General features: G+C 47.5%; 2 protein-coding genes across 13 annotated transcripts in view; one reads left to right on the top strand and one right to left on the bottom strand.

Moving 5' to 3' along the window:
* The window catches only part of SMIM5 (small integral membrane protein 5), a 43,047-nt gene that overhangs the window by 8,783 nt on the left and 16,272 nt on the right, over window positions 1–17,992 (top strand). For 3 of the 6 annotated variants that reach the window (XM_068151528.1, XM_068151527.1, XM_068151529.1), the window contains 3 exons: window positions 808–961; window positions 2,448–6,233; window positions 7,466–8,161. In XM_068151528.1, coding sequence (XP_068007629.1) covers window positions 835–961; window positions 2,448–2,569 — 249 coding nt within the window. In that variant the 5' untranslated portion in view covers window positions 808–834 and the 3' untranslated portion in view covers window positions 2,570–6,233; window positions 7,466–8,161. Of the gene's footprint in view, window positions 1–807; window positions 962–2,447; window positions 6,234–7,465; window positions 8,162–17,992 lie in introns of those variants that run through there. The other 3 variants (XM_068151531.1, XM_068151530.1, XM_068151533.1) reach the window with 3 other exon arrangements.
* Window positions 1–17,992, bottom strand: part of RECQL5 (RecQ like helicase 5) — a 54,754-nt gene that overhangs the window by 36,300 nt on the left and 462 nt on the right. For all 7 annotated transcript variants that reach the window (XR_010988908.1, XR_010988907.1, XR_010988911.1 and 4 more), the window contains exons 2-8: window positions 17,637–17,767; window positions 16,435–16,556; window positions 15,819–16,337; window positions 14,564–14,669; window positions 13,795–13,906; window positions 11,487–11,649; window positions 10,886–10,968 (exon numbers count right to left, since the gene is read on the bottom strand). Coding sequence is in view for 2 of the 7 variants with exons in the window: in XM_068151521.1 (XP_068007622.1) it covers window positions 10,886–10,968; window positions 11,487–11,649; window positions 13,795–13,906; window positions 14,564–14,669; window positions 15,819–16,337; window positions 16,435–16,556; window positions 17,637–17,757 (1,226 nt within the window). In the remaining 5 variants the exon portion in view is untranslated. The remainder of the gene's footprint in view (window positions 1–10,885; window positions 10,969–11,486; window positions 11,650–13,794; window positions 13,907–14,563; window positions 14,670–15,818; window positions 16,338–16,434; window positions 16,557–17,636; window positions 17,768–17,992) is intronic.

Genomic DNA, 17,992 nt, shown 5'->3' with positions numbered 1-17,992 from the left:
GGGCAAGATGACCTTTGAGCATCATTTCCAACCCAATGCAACCTGTGATATCTCCCCAACAGATCCAGGGGCTTTTGCTTTGCTGATCACCAGCAGTGATGGGTAGACATTCACTGTTCAATTCATACACTGCTTCATTAGAACAACGACTTAAGAGGAAAAAAAAGCTCCATTTACCTTACCATGCACCACTTGCATTCATCTGTGAGAGCCTGAAAAGGATCCAGGTGTCCCCAGGAAACACAGATCTTAGTTTTCTCTGTCACCACATAGTAAAACTGATTGATAAAAATACTCCTGTGGGTAGTGAGGTGTTGCAGTAAGTGACCTGGTTTTGGAAGGGGCTGTTTGTAGATGAAAGAGGAAGAAGTCTTCAAGGGAGTCAGTAACAAATAACTGAAAACTGTGCTATCACTGGAGTTCAGCACCTGGAACTCAAGTCCAATTAGAACTGAATTTCATTTTGGAAGACAAGTTAACACAACTGAATAAATGATCCTTGCACTGGGTGAAAGCCAAGAGGGCAGGCACTGTCCAATTTTAACTCTGTGCCTGTCCCTTTAGAAGAAACACTCTTTTGCCTTTGCTAAACAGTGCAGCTGACAAAAGCACCCACAAAGCCAGATTTTGAAATTAAAACAGTGCCAAAACACGCAGACAATTAATAGTCCTCCACCTTAGCTACTGGGAGCAAGGACTGAGACCAGACAAACTTGTTTTCTTGTGATCACCACCTCTATAAGAAGGTTGGCAGCTTCCTAGCATTAGTCAGTGAAAAGACTCATTCTGTGTTTGGTTCTTCTACAGCTTAAAGCCTGGAAAGGTTGAGCCAGAATGTCTTCTGAAGGCTTTCTGAAGGAATTGCAAACCATTGGTGAAAAGCTTCTCCTTAAGCTCCAGAGACTGCCGAAGGCTGACCCGGTGGAGATTGTGTCCTTTTGTGTGGTTCTTCTCTTTATTGGTGAGTGCTTGGTGGAGGCAGAGGGGCTGTCAGAACATCTCTTCTCTTCTACAGGGGCAGCTTGCTCCACAGTCTTTGTTGGCTGTTATAGGCAGCTCCAAGCTGTGCTCAGAGGCCCAAGTTTGATTCCTTGGTCTAGCTTTTAATGCTCAGTGTGTATCTCTGCTTACCTGCAGAGCACGGCAGGTAACAGCACAGCTTTCTCCAATGCTCTCATATTTAACCATGACTTTTAACAACAGTGTTTTAACCCAGCCAGAGCTGCTGCAATGTTTTCATGTGTAGAAGAGAGTTTACAGTAAGTGGTATCAGGGCATCTCCTAGCCACAGAAGACACCTGAAGGCTGAGACGGAGTTTCATCCCTGTGTTTACTTCAGTGCAAGCCAGGATGCTTCAGATGAGCCTATTTATGCTCTTCTGGTTAATGGCAAGATCCCTTTTGCTGCTCTGTGGGATGGCATGGAAGGAATAACAAACAGCAGCTGGACCAAGGGGGTGAAGTTTGTTTAGAGTATGGGAAAAGGAGCAGGAAGGAAGGCAGGCCCTCCCCCTCAGAGGCACACTTTGCTCCCAGCCAAAAGGAAGGGTGTGTATCCAGCCTGGACACTCCTCCCTGGGCTGGAATTCAGAAGGGCACACCTGCTGCTTTGTGTTTTTCTTACCTACAGCTGGTTCCTGGTCCCTTAACCTGGCAGCCCAGCTCCAGACTTCCAAGGCCCACATGCACACACACACACACATGCACGTTCACACACTTGTGCATGTTCTGCAGGATCAAACATGTCAGCCTCTTCTATTCCAGACAAACTACACCTCCCTCCCCACACCAACCATCATGCCTAGTGTAGAACAGTCAGTCAGCTCACTGCTTGGGGAAGCAAACCCCTGCATTTGAAGTGTCTATTTTTGCAAGCCAGATCCAGAAGAAAGACTAAAGCCAGCCCAGTCCTGAGCATGTGTCCTCATTAAAGAGTACACTGCACACACTCCTGAGACTGGCAGCTGCCAGTCTGACTAACCAGATCCTCTTGAGTTGCTTCTGACACAGCTATGGAGAGAGCTGGATCTCCATCCTTGCCAGGCACACAGCTCTTAGTTACTGCATGTCATCTCTGACATAATAGCCTATTATGCAGGTGAAGATATACCCCCCCTGTGGTTTGGTACATAGCTCTTAAGATCATGAAGTGTTCAGTAATGATTGTCCAGGTTAAATGGATAACTAATACAAGGGGGCAGGAACTTAGGAGGAGGATGGGGATCAAAACAGGAAAAGGTCATCAAGAAACCAGGCTTTGCTCACTCACAACTTGCAGAAGACATAAGAGTTGCCCTGCTAGGACTGTTCCTATGTTGGGAAGCATGGCAGATAGTTGTGAAGGTGGTTCTGGTGTTGGGTGGAAGTTTGGACTTGATGACCTTAGAGGTCTTCTCCGACCTTAATTGTTCTATGATTCTATGACTATCCTTCACTTCTCCTTCCAGTTACTGTTCTGCTGCTCATGGTCATTGCCTGCAGCTGCTGCTGCTACAGCTGCTGTGGCTGCGATGGACGTGCCGACCACAGGCGTAGGAAGACCCAAGTCCGCCCAGCTGCCCATCCATGAAGAGGTGACACAGCCTACTACCAGGGACATATCAAGGACATGTGTGGACACCATGACTCAGTCCTGTCAGAATGACCTTCTACACTAGCTCACTGGAAATGGCAATAACAGTGTTAATTAGTATGACTCAGAGGACCAGAAATCACAGCATGGAATCCCTCCTTTCTGTGACAGCCGCTGCTGGGCTCTGTGGGGTGCCCAGAGAGGTAATGCTACTTTACCATCACTGTCTCCCTCTTCTGGGATGGGGTGGGGGGTCATGGACACGTGCTGCTGAGCAAACAGACATTCTATGCTTGCCCAATGACAGCCCTGCCACTGGGCCAGCTGAGGATTCCTTTTGTGAGCATGGAGCCACAGACCAAAGCAGAGAACACGCACACTGCCAGGTGCTCTCTTCACAAATGGCTAATCCAGAAGGATGGTGCTGGGTGCTAACAAGGCCCACCAACATGACTGGGAGGTCCATGTGGCCAGCACATTTTGGACTGAGCCCAAACCTGCTCTTTCAAAAGCCACCTGTCATGGACATGCTTAGGTGAGATGTCTGCTGAAAACAAGTCATGGACCTCCTGACCCAGGCATGCCAGCTGAGGCTCTGAGTGCAGCTGGCAGCAAACGCTCCCTGCTTTATTTCATCAACATCACAATGATGGGAAATTGCCAAAGAGAAAAAAAAAAAAATCAGATCAAGTGCAATACCCTTTGTAAGCAGAAAGATGAAGGCTAAAGGGAGAAACTCACCAAGTTACAGCTTAATTGAATCATTCTGCTGCTAAAAGTGCTCCCTGCATGGTTCTGCTCTTCTGCTTATTGCAGGTGAATGGTCCTTACAGAGCACAGGAGCTACAGAGATGAACAAATCCCTGTCCTGACCTGAGGGACTTGTGCCTGGCTCCCTGCACTGTATGCAGTTCATTTTAGTGGGCACAAGCATTATGCCTAAGGTATGTTCATGAGGATGCACAGAGGCACTTCAGAGGAGCGATGCAGGCACTGAGACAAAGCAGAGCCAAGAAAGGGCTGGACGGCTGAAGTTACCAAGTGCAAATAAATCCCTTTTCCATGCTGCAGCCACTGTGTATGTTTGGTTTACACCTCAGTGAACTTCAGGAAGGGATTTATGTGAGCACAAGGCTATGGCCCAGGCTGTGACTTTCACAACAGGGACAGCCAAGCAGAAGAGCATCATGCTGCACCTAACTGTCAGCCACTGGGCTGGGGGCCCCATGTATGAAACCAGCCACGTTTATGAGAAGACATTAAAAGCTACATGCATGTAGAGAAGTCATCTTCTACCCTTGCATCCCAACTGAGAGGTGTAGAGGAGTCAAAGGGCTTAACACATGTACCTACCAGAGCCACCATCTAGCTGGAGAGCTTGAAAATATTCTGCACACATCAGAAAGGACACAAAAAATGGAAAGCTTTGTGAAGAAACCTCTTTTCTCTGATGCCTGCCCCCAGATTAGTAAAAAGCACATGACAGCAGTAGTTTACTGGGCATTTAAGGCACTTGATTTTTTTTGCAAAGAAGACAGATGTGCTAGAATGTAGCCAAAGGCAGCTGCACAGAGAATAGTCTAAAAAAATCAGATGAAAAAAGATAACCCTCAGACTACCAATGTCACTTTTGAATCAACAAAAGAAAGCTCTCCAGCAGAAGATGAGGATGTCCCTTGGAAAGGAAATATCTAAGCCCTAACCTGACAACTGCCAACAGATGACTGCTCCAGTGTGAGCTGGTCTTGCACAGTTACTCCAAGACTAACAAGACTCTGGCCTTGACTAAGCTGCCCCAGAGCTTTCACTCCCCCACAGCGTGCTGGGGAAGGTTAAGCTCCAGTGCGGCATCAGTTCACTCGGATCCACATTCACAGATGCATCCCACTGACCTCTCTCTCAGATATGTCTTTGCTTCTTCTTCTTACAGACATGTGGCAATCAAGGTGCCATAGAAAGTCTCCCTTGCAGCAGACAGACTCAACAGATGTTTCTGTATCTAAACCACGAGAGCTGTGAAAGGACAGAGCTCCTTTTCTCTCCTGGCCCGTGCCAGACGGTGCCAGCTACAGGACTTAACAGAGTCCCATTCAGAAACGGCTCAGCAGCATGGAACCAGGCTGTGCTAACAGTCAGGAGGAAGCTCAGCAGGCTGGAAACATACCAACGACTGACAGGTTGCTGTCACCAGGAACAAGCTGCCAGGCCTTATCTCAACAGGAAAAGCTACACAACTCCCAGTAGTGCTACAAGTTAAACCACTGACAGATACCAGCGAAGAGGACAGGAGAAGTGGCTCCTGGCTTATCTCTGCCACTCTAAGTTCCTGAATTAGAAACAGAATCAACACAGCAGTGTTTTAAAAATGGAGAGAAAATGAAGCAGTTCCCTAGAGAAGGCAGGTGGAAGAAGCAGAGGAGCAGCCACCATGCAGAGGAGGGGTCCCTCAAGGGATTTCTGCAAATGCCTAATGTTCTGCTTTGTACCAATTTGTGCCATTGCACTCAGCTGGACTATTTCTGCTCAGTTTATTCCTTTGGGTATGCCAACTGCTTGCCTGGGCTGGGCAGAGTCTGCTGCCCTCTTGCATGCAACAGATTAGGTTGGTCTGAAAGATGTCCAGTACATCCCAGCTTACTGCAGCTCTTCAGTTTTTGTTGACTAGAAACCTGCCAGTCTCTGGGTCCCTGCTCAGCACTCACACAAGCTTTTGTGGGTTTGGCATCAATCATTAACCACAGAAAGGGACCTGGAGTGCCCTGAGCACTAGTGAGGATGGATCTTCTCTTTCAAAAAGGGGAGGATCTGCCTGTTTCAAAGAGGGAGATTCAGAAGAGCAGAGACTAAGGCAAGACTGCTTCAAATACAGCCACTTCTGTGAAAGCCTGAGAGAGCAGGAATTGCAGGGGAATACAGAGACTTCAGTCTTGATGATACAAGTGTTGAAACAGCTCCTCTCCAGAGACCAAAGCGAGGCCAAAGCCTCCAGCAGAAGTGGTGGAAGGTCTACTGATGACTTAATGGAATAGCTTCTGTTCTGTAACATCATCCCTCTGCTTTCAAAGTGATTTGCTTGGCTTGTGACAACCAAGTTTCCTTTTACACAGATGCAGTCTCACACGCCATGCTTTCCTCCTTTTCCCCCTCCTGCCTCTCTCCAGCACCATCCCTCTGCTCTTCTTCAGTCAGGAACACAACCAGCAGTCAGTTTTATTGCAGCTATCAGCAGTGTGAGGCTCTGTGACGAATTTAATCCACCTCAACTGTCATGGTGAAGTTTGGACTGGAGGGCAGTCTTGCTCAGAGTCTCATTTTAGATATGGCAGTCTCCTAACAGAGCTCACAACACACTTCCAGTCAGGATCCAGGAAACAAAGCTCTCTGCTCTCCACCACCACTTTCAGCAGGTACACCAGTGGATAAAGCCATGGAGAGGAAGAAATGAGTGACAGCTGAACTAGGTTTTTTGAGGTAGACTCAAGGCCTTGGATTAGATTAGCCACACCTTTGCAGGAAAGTCAGCTGTTAATCATTTACTGCAGTACAAACAGGCACCCTAGCTCTGTAAGTCAACAGCAGCGCTAAGGGGGTCCCTCACCACCAGGATCTCTTGAAGAGGGTGCACAGGAGGAACCAGAAGCAGCATCCACAACAGCTTCAGGTATTTATAAAATCACACCCAGCTCAATTATTTCAGGAGATTACCTGGGATTAGCCAAAGGGACAGGAACTTTCTAGGCTGTACACAGGGCTGCTGCCTGTGGATATACAGATCTAGATTCTGGGTGCCTCCTTCCTAAAGGTGAAGGAAGCTCTCCAGAAGAGCTTTCATGTCCTGGATCCCTGTTGATGATCTGCCATCATTCCAGGAAACAACTCATGAACTGAATATATTTGCCTGCTGAGAAAGAAACAAAAACTTCAGCACACTGAAGAGTGAGTTTTTGCTGTGCTCCTAGTGAGATGTGACTTGCTGAGGATGAAACACGCTCTTCATGACTAACCTTTTCCTTACAGCATTAAGGATACAGACAGAAGGGCCAACAAATTGTCAGAAATAACCAAGATCTCTTCCTCTATCACATCTGTACAGTCCTATTTGAGAGAAAGCAGGAGAAATAATCCTTTTCCCTTGGGAAGCAAGGAAGCTGCAATAAAACCACAAGATGCTTGCAAAGAGATACTGGATGCTCTTTAGAAAGCCAATAGCCAAGTCATTATGCAAAGTACCAGTGAAAGAGCAAATGTGTAGAACCCATGGAGATCCCAACTCAAATTACTGCTGAACCAAAGTACTTCATGGGAGGAAACCCTGAGCTTCTACTGCAGAGTAACAGAAAGTGTGACTACAGCAAGCTCTGTTGATGGGAGATATTTTTTGCTAGACTGTTGTAAGCCTTATGGAGCAACAACTTGTCTGTGAAGACCTTTGCTTATTGTTGGGGGGGGGGGTGTTTGGGGTTTTCAGTTTGTGTTTAAATAACTCAGAGTTTAAGTGCCCAGCTCCTTCAGAGGGATTTTTTCCCAATGGTATTAAGCAAGTTCTCCCCCTTTCATGTATAGGGTGGAGAGTTGACAGAGATGAAGGGTTCATACTGAACATACTGGAAGAGACACTGTATTATATAATATATTGATAAACTATGATTAAAATAAATCTCAACTGCCAAAAATCTCATGAAGCCAGAAGCTTTCCTCTTTACATCTGTAGGTCTGACTGGGAACTGGTCTCAATTGCCTTTTTTTCCTGCATTCATGCCTCCATTTCTCCCCCTTTGGAAGAGGGATGCCTGCAGGCAGAGGCAGCAAGCAGGCCTGTGTTTGTTTCAGGACTGAGGCTCAAAGCACAGGGAGGATGCACCCACATCTGACATTGTTCTTGTCTACCTCCAGCAGGGTGGAAGCCAGCATGTCATCAGTACAAGAGGCATCCTCAGCTCTCGAAGACCTAAAGAGACTGATCACAAGAAGTGACTGGGCTCTTGGAGGGCTACTGGTGATTAGCATCTTCTGTCTTGTTTTCATTGCTCTCATCTTATTTGCTGCCATCTTTGGGTGCTGCTCATCTCCAAGGCACAGACAGTAGTGGTGCATAAACAGTGGGGCTGAGATGCAGTACTTGGAGCCCTGCAGCTAAGCAAGAATCAGGCCAGGCACAACCTGATTGCGTTGTTCATAGAAAACTTTCCCATCTTCTCTCTCTGGGTGGTTATTTCTCCTCATGCAACTTCCCTGAATCAAGAGCAAAGCACCAATGCTAGCAAGCTGTTCTGCAAGCCCACAACAAACTCAATACCCAAGGCTGCCTGTACTCAGGAACTGCACAGCTAGCCTCATACCACAGTCAGCTCACCTCTGCCTGATTTTCATCTTTCAAAGAAGACCACAGATAAGAGGTGGCAAATGGTCAACCATCACATAAAACTGATAGAGATGTCTTCCTCTGCTGCAGCTATGGGGGAGTGGGTGTTTCTACCTTGCAAATGGGCAAAAGGACCAGCAAAAGCCTAAACCCATTCTCTCCAAGCAGCTTAATACCATTGCTCGCCTGTCATACTCAGGCAATAGCCTAAATATACTATGCAAGAACTTGCCTGGCAGTGTACAAGTCTGTCTTTATTTGTTCTTATTTAGAGCCTTGCAAGGTCAGAGATTCAGGTTTACTTTCACTGTTTGGATAGTGAAGAGAGCTGCATTAATTCAAAAGGTGAAAAAAAGAATTGAGAAGTGGTGTTCCTTTCCACAGCACCCCAGCCTCCTGCACAGTTCTGAGCAGGAAAGCCGGGCAGTGGTGCTGCAATATGTGTTCAAGAGGGGACTGGACGTGGCACTTGGTGCCATGGTCTAGTAGGCATGAGGTCTTGGGTGACAGGTTGGACTTGATGGGCACAAGCCAACCTCATGAGGTTCAATAAGAGCAAGTGCAGGGTCCTGCATCTGGGTCGAGGCAATCCCAGGCACAAATCCAGGCTGGGCAGTGACTGGCTGGAAAGCAGCCCTGAGGAGAGAGACTTGGGGGTGCTGGTGCACAAGAAGCTCAACAGGAGCTCTCAGTGTGCACTTGCAGCCCACAAAGCCAATCAGATCCTGGGCTGCATCAGGAGAAGTGTGGCCAGCAGGTCGAGGGAGGTGATTCTCCTCCTCTACTCAGCTCTGGTGAGACCCCACCTGGAGTACTGTGTCCAGTTCTGGAGCCCCTATTACAAGAGGGATCTGGAGGTGCTGGAAGGTGTCCAGAGAAGGGTCACGAGGATGAGCAGAGGGCTGGAGCACCTCTCCTATGAGGACAGACTGAAGGAGTTGGGGCTGTTCAGTCTGGAGAAAAGAAGGCTCCCAGGAGACCTTCTTGTGGCCTTCCAGTATCTGAAGGGGGCTACAGGAAGGCTGGGGAGGGACTGCTCAGGATCTCAGGGAGTGATAGGACTAGGGGGAATGGAATGAAGCTGGAGGTGGGGAGATTGAGGCTGGAGGTGAGGAGGAAGTTCTTCACCATGAGAGTGGTGAAGCCCTGGAGTGGGTTGTCCAGGGAGGTGGTTGGGGCCCTGTCCCTGGAGGTGTTTAAGGCCAGGCTGGATGAGGCTCTGGCCAGGCTGATCTGGTGTGGGGTGTCCCTGCCCATGGCAGGGGGGTTGGAACTAGATGATCCTTGTGGTCCCTTCCAACCCTGACTGATTCTATGATACTATGATGATCTTTGAGGTCTTTTCCAACCTTGTTGATTCTACTCTATGATTCTATAACCCTGGGATGACTCTGCCACATCATACAGCAGGAAGAATGTACCAAGCTGGGAGAAGGAAGAAAAGGTAAGGGAGATAAGTGACTTCTGATTAGGTCAGTGACATTTCCCTACAGAAATCTCTTAGGTACTCAGTGAAACCCTCTTTCCATTACTATTCATCTGTGCAAAAAGAGAATGTTTTCTCTCTGTCCTTGCTCCATTATTGTCTCATTGCTGCAGTGCAACTCCAGAGAAGGTTCTCACTTCAGAGAGCAGGCAGGCTCTTGACAGTGTGCACGAGGAGGAGATGCTGTAGGATGGGGTTCCATGGAGCTGGGCCTCACTGGGACACTACCCTGAAATGTCCTGTTACTGCTTCTGGCTTGTGCAAGGTTAGTTCAGGGGTCCCAGTCCAATTCTCATGGCACTAGTGTCCATTACAAGTAATTACTGTCACTCTAAGAGACTCACTTTACTGATAGCCAGCTTAGGAATCAAGAAGTAGATACCAAGACCAGGTTTCCTGAGGTTAGCCTCTAACCAGACCAACAGAGCTGCCTCTCAGATTACACAAAACCCAGACACAAAGAGCCATCTGGCTGCTCTTGCTGCAAGCTGGCAACACACACCAGCAGGAGAACTTAGCCAAATAAGTGGTTCAAACTTTTGGAGCAAGAAGCCTCCTAGTAGCTACTTCCCAGTATCACCCTGACTTTAGGCAGAGAAGTGCTCCTTCAAGTGCTCCCAGACTCAATGCCACAGCTCAGTAGAAGCAGGACCTTCCCAGAGCAATCTCATAAAAGCAGGTTTTGTTTACCAACAACATGCTCACCAATGCATCAGAAAAGCAACACATGCTAAATTCACACTGTAAAAGTTGTCCTAGGCACAGGCATGAAAAGTGAAACAAATGCAGACCTGAAAGCCAGACACATGTTGACCATGTTCAGGCAGAGAACACATACTGCTCTCCAACCAGCCAAATGACAGTCTTGATGTCTTACCCAGCACAGAACAGCAGTTAGAACAATTACAGCTTTCAAGTCAGAACTAAACCTGAGCAATCCACATCGTGGTTGCTGCTCTGCATTTAGATTGGGCATGTCCATAATTTGGGCCTGTTTCTGAAACAGTCAAAGCACCATCAGCTCCCTTCTGAGGTCAGTGAGCATCACAGATATCCAGTGCTTTGCACAGTGGAGCCCCTGAGATTTAGAGAAAGATCCAGGCTAAACACTTCCAGCCCATGCTGATTAAGCTGCCTGTTTCCTCAGAAGAGAGATATAATGAAGGAGGAAAGAGTCAAAACAAAAGCAAATGTAACTAAGTCAACCCATCATCAAAGACATAGCACAGTGAAATCCACAGCCAGAGTACTTAAGAGTTTATCATTACCCTATCACTGCATCAGACTCCAAGACCAACAGTTCAGCTCAGAAGTGGGAGTGAGAGACTTCTCAGGGACACCTTCCTCAGCCCAGACGGCAAAATATCAGCTGATTCACTCAATATTTCCAGCCCTAACAGTGCCTCAGAAGGGGTAGGGCATGTTTTCCCCAACATTAAACAGTGCTTGAAAGAAGTGCACTCACCCCAGCTGCTCACAGAAGTTCACAAGGGCATCAAAAGCTGTCATCACAGCTTTGTCAGACTCTTTTAAGGTCCCTTTTTTTTCCTGAAATTAAATGAGAACAGTAGTTATAGTCTTCAATTGAAATATAAAGAGATGAAACAACTCTAGTGGTAACAAAATCCAACCCTTCTCTTCAGTAATAGTCACCCAAGAGAAGCAGTAGATTCCCCTACACTGAGTTTTAAGCCTCAACTTGACAGGGTGCTGCTGGGCCATCTCATTTCAGCTACCAGCTAGGAAGGCTGGAACAGACGATCCTTGGGGTCCCTTCTATCCTGTGATTCTGTGAATATGGCAGTTGAGTACAGACACCACCCTGTGCCTGCTCCAGACTTCTGCTCACCTACACCTCTCTATACAGAGCTACAGAGCTGGGTCTGGCAGCCCTTTCCCTTTTCCTGCTTCACCCCTTCTGCTATGCCTTAAGAGGGCTAAAGGCAGCTTGAGATGCAGCAAAACTCATCTTGGCATATTCAGAGGTCACTGCAGGCGAAGAGGCAAACCAGATCAGAGCAAAGGCAATGGATCTAGGCAGGTAGATGCCACTCTGCAGACCTTACCTGGATGTTGGAGAGCTCCTTCTTAATCAGGAAGCTGACTTGATCCCGGTCATTCCTGGAGTAGTAGAGGCGGCAGAAGGATGCCTTCCCATCCCTCCCAGCTCTGCCAGACTCTTGGTAATATCCAGCCATTGACTTAGCAATATTCCAATGGGCCACAAATCTGCATGTGATAAGACAACAGGAAACATAAGCCTGCAGGTTTCTCATGATTGTGTTGTTTGTGGACATCAACATCAGCAAAAAAGAGGGCAGCAAAACCATAAAAGACAGAGGATTTAGCAGAGCAAAGGGTTTAGCACACAGAAACCTAAGTCCTCTTTACACAAGACACAAGGAAAGCAGCAGAGCTGTAAGAAAACACACACAGCTGAACAAAACATGAGCAGGATGTTGTTCCAAATGGATGGAAAAGAAGGAGCACAGGAGTATCCCCACTGTGCAGACAATGGTACAGCTAGGAAGAATAAGGACATTGATTTAAGGACTTTGGGAGATTTGACCATAAAATGCAGCATTAGAGAAAGAAAAACCAACTACCAAAACCCAAACCAACAGCTATTTATTTTGTGCAATACAATCTGAACATTCCAGATCACAATCTGAAATGCTGGAGTTTACAAAGACACTTTGCCAGCAAAGCCTGAATGGGAAACTCTATCTCACCAAGCTCACTTGTAGATGAGGGCAACTTTCCCAGCCAGCAAATGGACTATGAAGCATTACTAAATTGAATGTAATCTCTGAAGGAAGGTTTAACACACTGCTGCAAGACTGCTTTAAACCTGCTTGTACCTGAACATTCAGCAATTCAGCTTGTAACTGTGGTGAGAGGATTTTATACCACAGTAACTCTGCCCACGTTTTAAGTACCAGTCTGCCTCAAACCCAGCATGTTCCAGAGGCAGGTATGATGCATAAGGGTGTGGCAAAAGATTAAATGACAAAAGCAAGCAAACAGAAACACTCCAGGAACAGGCCAAGCAGGAAGCATCAGAGCCCTACACATTCAATCCCCATCAGGAAGTTTACTGAAGGAATTGATAAATCATCTCAAACAAAACTGAACTAGCAGTGAAGGCAGAGGAACAGATTCCATCAAGAAAAGAGACACTTCTGTTTTCCTTTTTGTTCAGAAGAGTCACCTCCAGAACCTGTCAGACCTGATCTCAGCTGATAACAGACACATGAGAACTCAGAACTCTGCCAACAGAGGGAAAGCTCTTAGCTTTGCAGTGCCACACGAAGGCCAGCAGTGCCTTGTTGCCTGGGCTCAAGCATAATGGCCTTCAAGCTATTAAAAAATGTCCTGTAACAAGTTAATTGAACTCCCCTCCTTGGAAACTAACGATATTCCAAGCATATTTCAGCTGTATTTCATTCTCAACCAGCCCTTTGCACTTCAGTTACTCTGCCTTTTTAAATCACTATTGCACTGAACAGGGCAGAGTGGTTTCAGTAGGTCATTAATGCCATGGCGTAACACGCATCAAGCAGTAAAACAGCCTGCCCCTGCTGCAGGATCCTGCTATCTGGTAGCAGAGAAAGATGGCTCAGTTCTGAACTGATGTCACTGCCTCAGTGATGTCCTGCCCCTCTTCCCACAGTGTCCAGAGCAATTGCTTTGTGTGGATTTTAGAGTAAGGAGCAGGACTGTGTGAAGTGTGAGCATCGCACCCCAGCTATCCCTGCACTAAGTGACCAAAGCTCACAGCACTAACCCAGCACAGCTACACTGCAGTGCAGGAATTCTAGCAACACAGAGTAATTATGGTTCCCCAGAGGAACAGCAATTGAAACCATGTGTAAAGTTTCTGTCCTTGAACTAGAGTGGTATTTTTATATGGCTATTGCATTTGTGAACTGCTTCTTTCTCCCCCCCCTTTAATGCAAAGGAGATGCCTAAAAAAAGCTGTCTCTGACTATTTTAGGAGAGGGTGTATGAATTATTTTAGGTGCAGATTTTCTTCCCACTGCTTTTTGACAGCAAATATTGCACTAAGAGAAGTCAAAGGAACAGCTGTGGCTCATTTTGAAACCCTGGAGGGTGTGGCAAAAAATAAGCATTCCTCCCTTTTTCTTGGGTTTGAAGCTGACTGGCAGAGAGGAGCTCTGGTATCTTGTTTTGAATCTCTTTTCAAACCTTTCTAAGTTTGCATTTGCTGCTTCCAGGATAAAAATCCTGCATTTGTGGGGTTTAGCAAGTGTATTTGAGTCAGATATATAAAGTAACAGAGAGACTGAGACTTTGCCTTCCCACTACTCAGGTTTCAGGCTCTGGTGGTGCCCAGTGTTCAGCCTCACACACCTGACATTTGCTTTGTCTACTCCCATTCCAAAACTGATGGTTGCTACAATAACTGGGATCTTCTCCTCCATCCATTCATTCTGGACTGAAGTCCTCTCACCTGCCTTCAGGCCTGGGAAGGGAAAAAGAAAAAAAGAGAAAAAAAGATGATTTTCCTCCTCCTCCATTCCCCTGCTGTGAGCCAACCCCCTCACTAAAGCTGTCTGATGCACATGCTCCCCTCTGCCTATTAAACTGGCCTGCAGTCAAGCAGAAGTCAGCAGCAGCTGTTTCTATTCCAAAGAGAAACACTCAGCTCTCTCTCCTGGGATAAAAGAAGTTGTTATATTTAGGCCATGCAAGATCCAACAAAACCAACAGTTCTGGAGACAAGGGAATGCCAGTCCCTTGAAGGCCCCACACCTCCATGGAACCACTGTGGTTGGAAGAGACCTCTGAGATCATGAAGTCCAACCACTCGCCTAGAGCTCGTAATCCCACCACTACTGCTAAGCCACTGTGGTTAAACCACATCCCTAAGCACCACATCCACACATCTTTTAAATACCTCCAGGGATGGTGACTCCACCACTGCCCTGGGCAGCCTGTTCCAGTGCTTGATAAACCCTTTGTGTGAAGAAATACCCAGCCTGAACCTCATCACAGACCTAACTTGTGAGCATCAGACACATTGCAGACCTAGTCTAAAAAGCTCTTTTCTAGGTAGCCCCAACCCAGACCTGAAAGGTGATCTCCATATGTCAGTAGCTGGAGATGGAGCTTCCCATACCTGCATGATACGCCTTGGCTTTCATTCCTCGGTAGCTCAGCTCAATGGCCAGCTGGTCACACACATCCCTGGTCCTGCAGTACACAATGCCACAGCCAGAGTACACCTGAAGAGAAAGCCCATGACACTGAAAGTTGTAGTTAGTGTGGAGGGGACAGGAGGGATGCCTAAAGCTCATCTCATCACCAAGCTGATTACCAGCAGTTGAAAGATACTGTTGCAGCACAAATGTAAATCAAAGGCAGCTTCCTTCCAAGGCCTACCATTGACCAATTATGGTGCTCTAATCCTTTCCCAGTGGGCACAAGGCAAGAAGCAGTCTCCCCTCTACTTTACAGATGAACTCAGGTGCTCTGAGCTGCTGAGGGTTATTCTGGGAATTAGTGTTAGAGGAGGAAATTCAGTACAACATTCCAAAGGCTTCTGTTCACTCCCACCACGCCAGAAGAGCAGAACACAATTAAACATACAACGGTCGCCTGGGACGTGACAAACCAGGACAGAAACGCCAGTCACATATTTCTAATCCATTTTCTTTTAGACCACCTCCATTCTGAGAACACTTCTGAAAGGAATGCAGCCTTCATGTTCTACTTGGTTTAGAGGAACTGAAAAACACAGGTGAACACTTTCAGAGGAACTAAAAAGCATACATGAGCACTTTCTTGCCAGGGACTTCTTCCTTCCCTGCCATACCAGGGACCTGGCAGGCCATACCAACCACTGGAAAGTCACAGAATCACAGAATTGTCAGGGTTGGAAGGGACCTCAAGGATCAGCCAGTTCCAACCCCACTGTCATGGGCAGGGACACCTCACACTAGGTCAGGTTGCCCAGAGCCACATCCAGCCTGGCCTTAGAAACTTCCAGAGAAGGGACTTTCACCACCTCCTTGGGCAACCTGTTGCAGTGTTTCACCACCCTTATGGTGAAGAACTTCTTCCTAACATCTGATCTAAATTACCCCTCCTCTAGCTTGGATCCAATCCCCCATAATCCTATCACTACCCAACACTCTAAAGAGTCCCTCCCCAGCTTTCTTGTAGCCCACTTCAGATACTGGAAGGCCTCAATAAGATCTCCTCAAAGCCCTCTCTTCTCCAAACTGAACAACCCCAACTCTCTCAGCCTGTCCTCACAGCAGATGAGCTCCAACCCTCTGACCATCCTCATGGCCCTTCTCTGGACATATTCCAAATGACCATGAGAGCAGATTTTGTTCAGTTTAGCCTTCTTCCCCAAAGCTAAAACCTACCCCAGGGGTGTTCTTCACTTCCAGTGCCTTGAGACAGAAATCCTTAAGGTTGGCGTATGGATCGGTCAAGAGCTCTTTGAACTGCACATCATAGAACAAGTTAGACCTGAAGCAAGGAGTCTTAAACGTGGAAAGTGGTTGCTTTAGTTTGAGTGCTGCCACAATGTCCTCCTGGACCTGCTTGGTGGCAGTGGCAGTCAAGGCCACGCAGGGCGTGCTGGGTATGCGAGCGCGCAGGGTGCCCAGCCGCAGGTAGTCAGGCCGGAAATCGTGTCCCCACTGGGAGACGCAGTGGGCCTCATCAATGATCAGGTAGGACAAGAGATTTCGGGTCACCAGAGAGTTCAGGGTAGGCTGGAAAGAAGAGGCAGCTGCCATCTCTGGGGTGATGTACAGGAGCTTTACTTGGGGCTTCTCACTTGCTAAGTCAGCCAGGATGGTCTTCTTTTCCTGGGCAGAGAGCTTGGAGTTGAGAGAGCAGGCTTTGATTTTCAGAGCCAGCAAGTGATCCACTTGATCCTGGAGTGAACAGAACGTCTCAGTTACAAGGAAATGGAAATAAAGAAGGTCACCAAGAAAGACTACTAGGGAAGGCCACAGCTAACAGAAGAGTTACCTGGATCAGTGCAATCAGAGGTGAAATGACAATGGTGATGCCCACTGCCAGAACTGCAGGAAGCTGGTAGCACAGAGACTTCCCTGCCCCTGTGGGCATGCATACAAAGACATCCTTCTCACCTGCAAAGACAACAGAAGAAAGCTCAAGGCTACTGAGTGAAGGGCTCTGTCTGGAGGGGTGGGCAGCAAGGCTTCTAACCTGTGAGCAACAGCATATATGTATGTGTACACCAACCAGAGACACTGCGTTTTAGGTTCTAAATGCACAGCAGTGTCTTGCATCCCACAAAGGTTTCCCTCAAAGAATCTCTGATTGCTTTGTAAACACTTAGAAACAGCCTTATGAGAGGACCAGAAGATACACAGAAACCAAGATAATGAGAAGTTATTGCTGCTTTTCACCAGATGAACTGCTTTCACTCATCTTACAGACCTCCAGCTACCAAATTACCAGAGCCACAACAGAGTTTCGCCACAGCTTCTTAAAACTTCCAGGAAAGTACCTCAGAAGAAATAAGGGTTTGGAAGTCTCAGCCACATAGATAATATCATGCAGTTAGTAAGTGCTACTGCACACTAAGTGGTATCTCCTTCAAGTCAGATACCAGTGTCTGTGCTGTTAGTAGGCAGCTATTCTACTGACAGAGCACTGGGTTTGGCTGGGCTGTGGTCTGCAGAGATGTTGGTGAGAAATTACATTCTGAGTGCTGAGGTGGACACTGAGACTCCTGCCAGTGCAGCTAAGGGTTGGCAGTCTGTAATGTGAGATGCCTCTCCAACTAGATGCAGGGCCTCCATGGGTACCTTAACAATTGTGTTTCTGACAATGGCCACATGATTCAGAGAACAGACAGGAACCAGGTCATCAAGCCTTCTAGTGGTATTGCCTCTAACATAAGGACATGCTGGCAGATGACTCTAGAGAAGATACCGAGTACACTGCACCTTCACATTTCCTAGTTGAGGCAAAGGTGGTGTTACAAAACAAATACAAAGGAGAAGAGGCAAAGCTGTGCTCAGGGGAGTTGGATGCAGCACATGCTGGTGCTCCTGTGCCACTGCAATCATCTCGAGCGCAGAGGCCTATTCCAGGCGATGGATCCCTTTCAAACAGACATAATGCCAACTCCTGCAGCATCACCCTCACTGGAAAACTGAAAACCACACCTTTCCAACCACCTTCCTGAAGCTGAGCCTCACCTCTTGCCACAGTCATGGTTGCACTTTCCTGCAGGGAAGTCTTGAAGGACTCAAACCCGAAGACCTTGCGTAGTGTTTTCCGGACCCTGCCTTCCAGGCCCGAGGGGACCTCACCACTCATCTTAGAGAAGCTGTGAACAGTGACAAGAACCAAGCTAAACCTGAATGCTGCCCTGCCTTGTCTCCTTGCCACCTGCACGAGGCTCCCCAGGGCTGTCCTGCCAGGCTCACCTCCTTTTCTGTTCCTGTCCCCCCAAAAAGATGCTGTCCAGGCCCGCTGACTGGAGACGACTCCAATATCATTTATTTGGGGACCCTTCCCCCCACCCCCCACCCCCCACCTTCCCGAGGTCTTC

This window comes from Melanerpes formicivorus, unplaced genomic scaffold (assembly GCF_026170545.1).
Source record: "Melanerpes formicivorus ecotype bairdi unplaced genomic scaffold, bMelFor1.0.p_v2 SCAF_21, whole genome shotgun sequence".
Lineage (NCBI taxonomy): Eukaryota > Metazoa > Chordata > Aves > Piciformes > Picidae > Melanerpes > Melanerpes formicivorus.
This window is presented reverse-complemented; position numbering and strand designations above follow the sequence as displayed.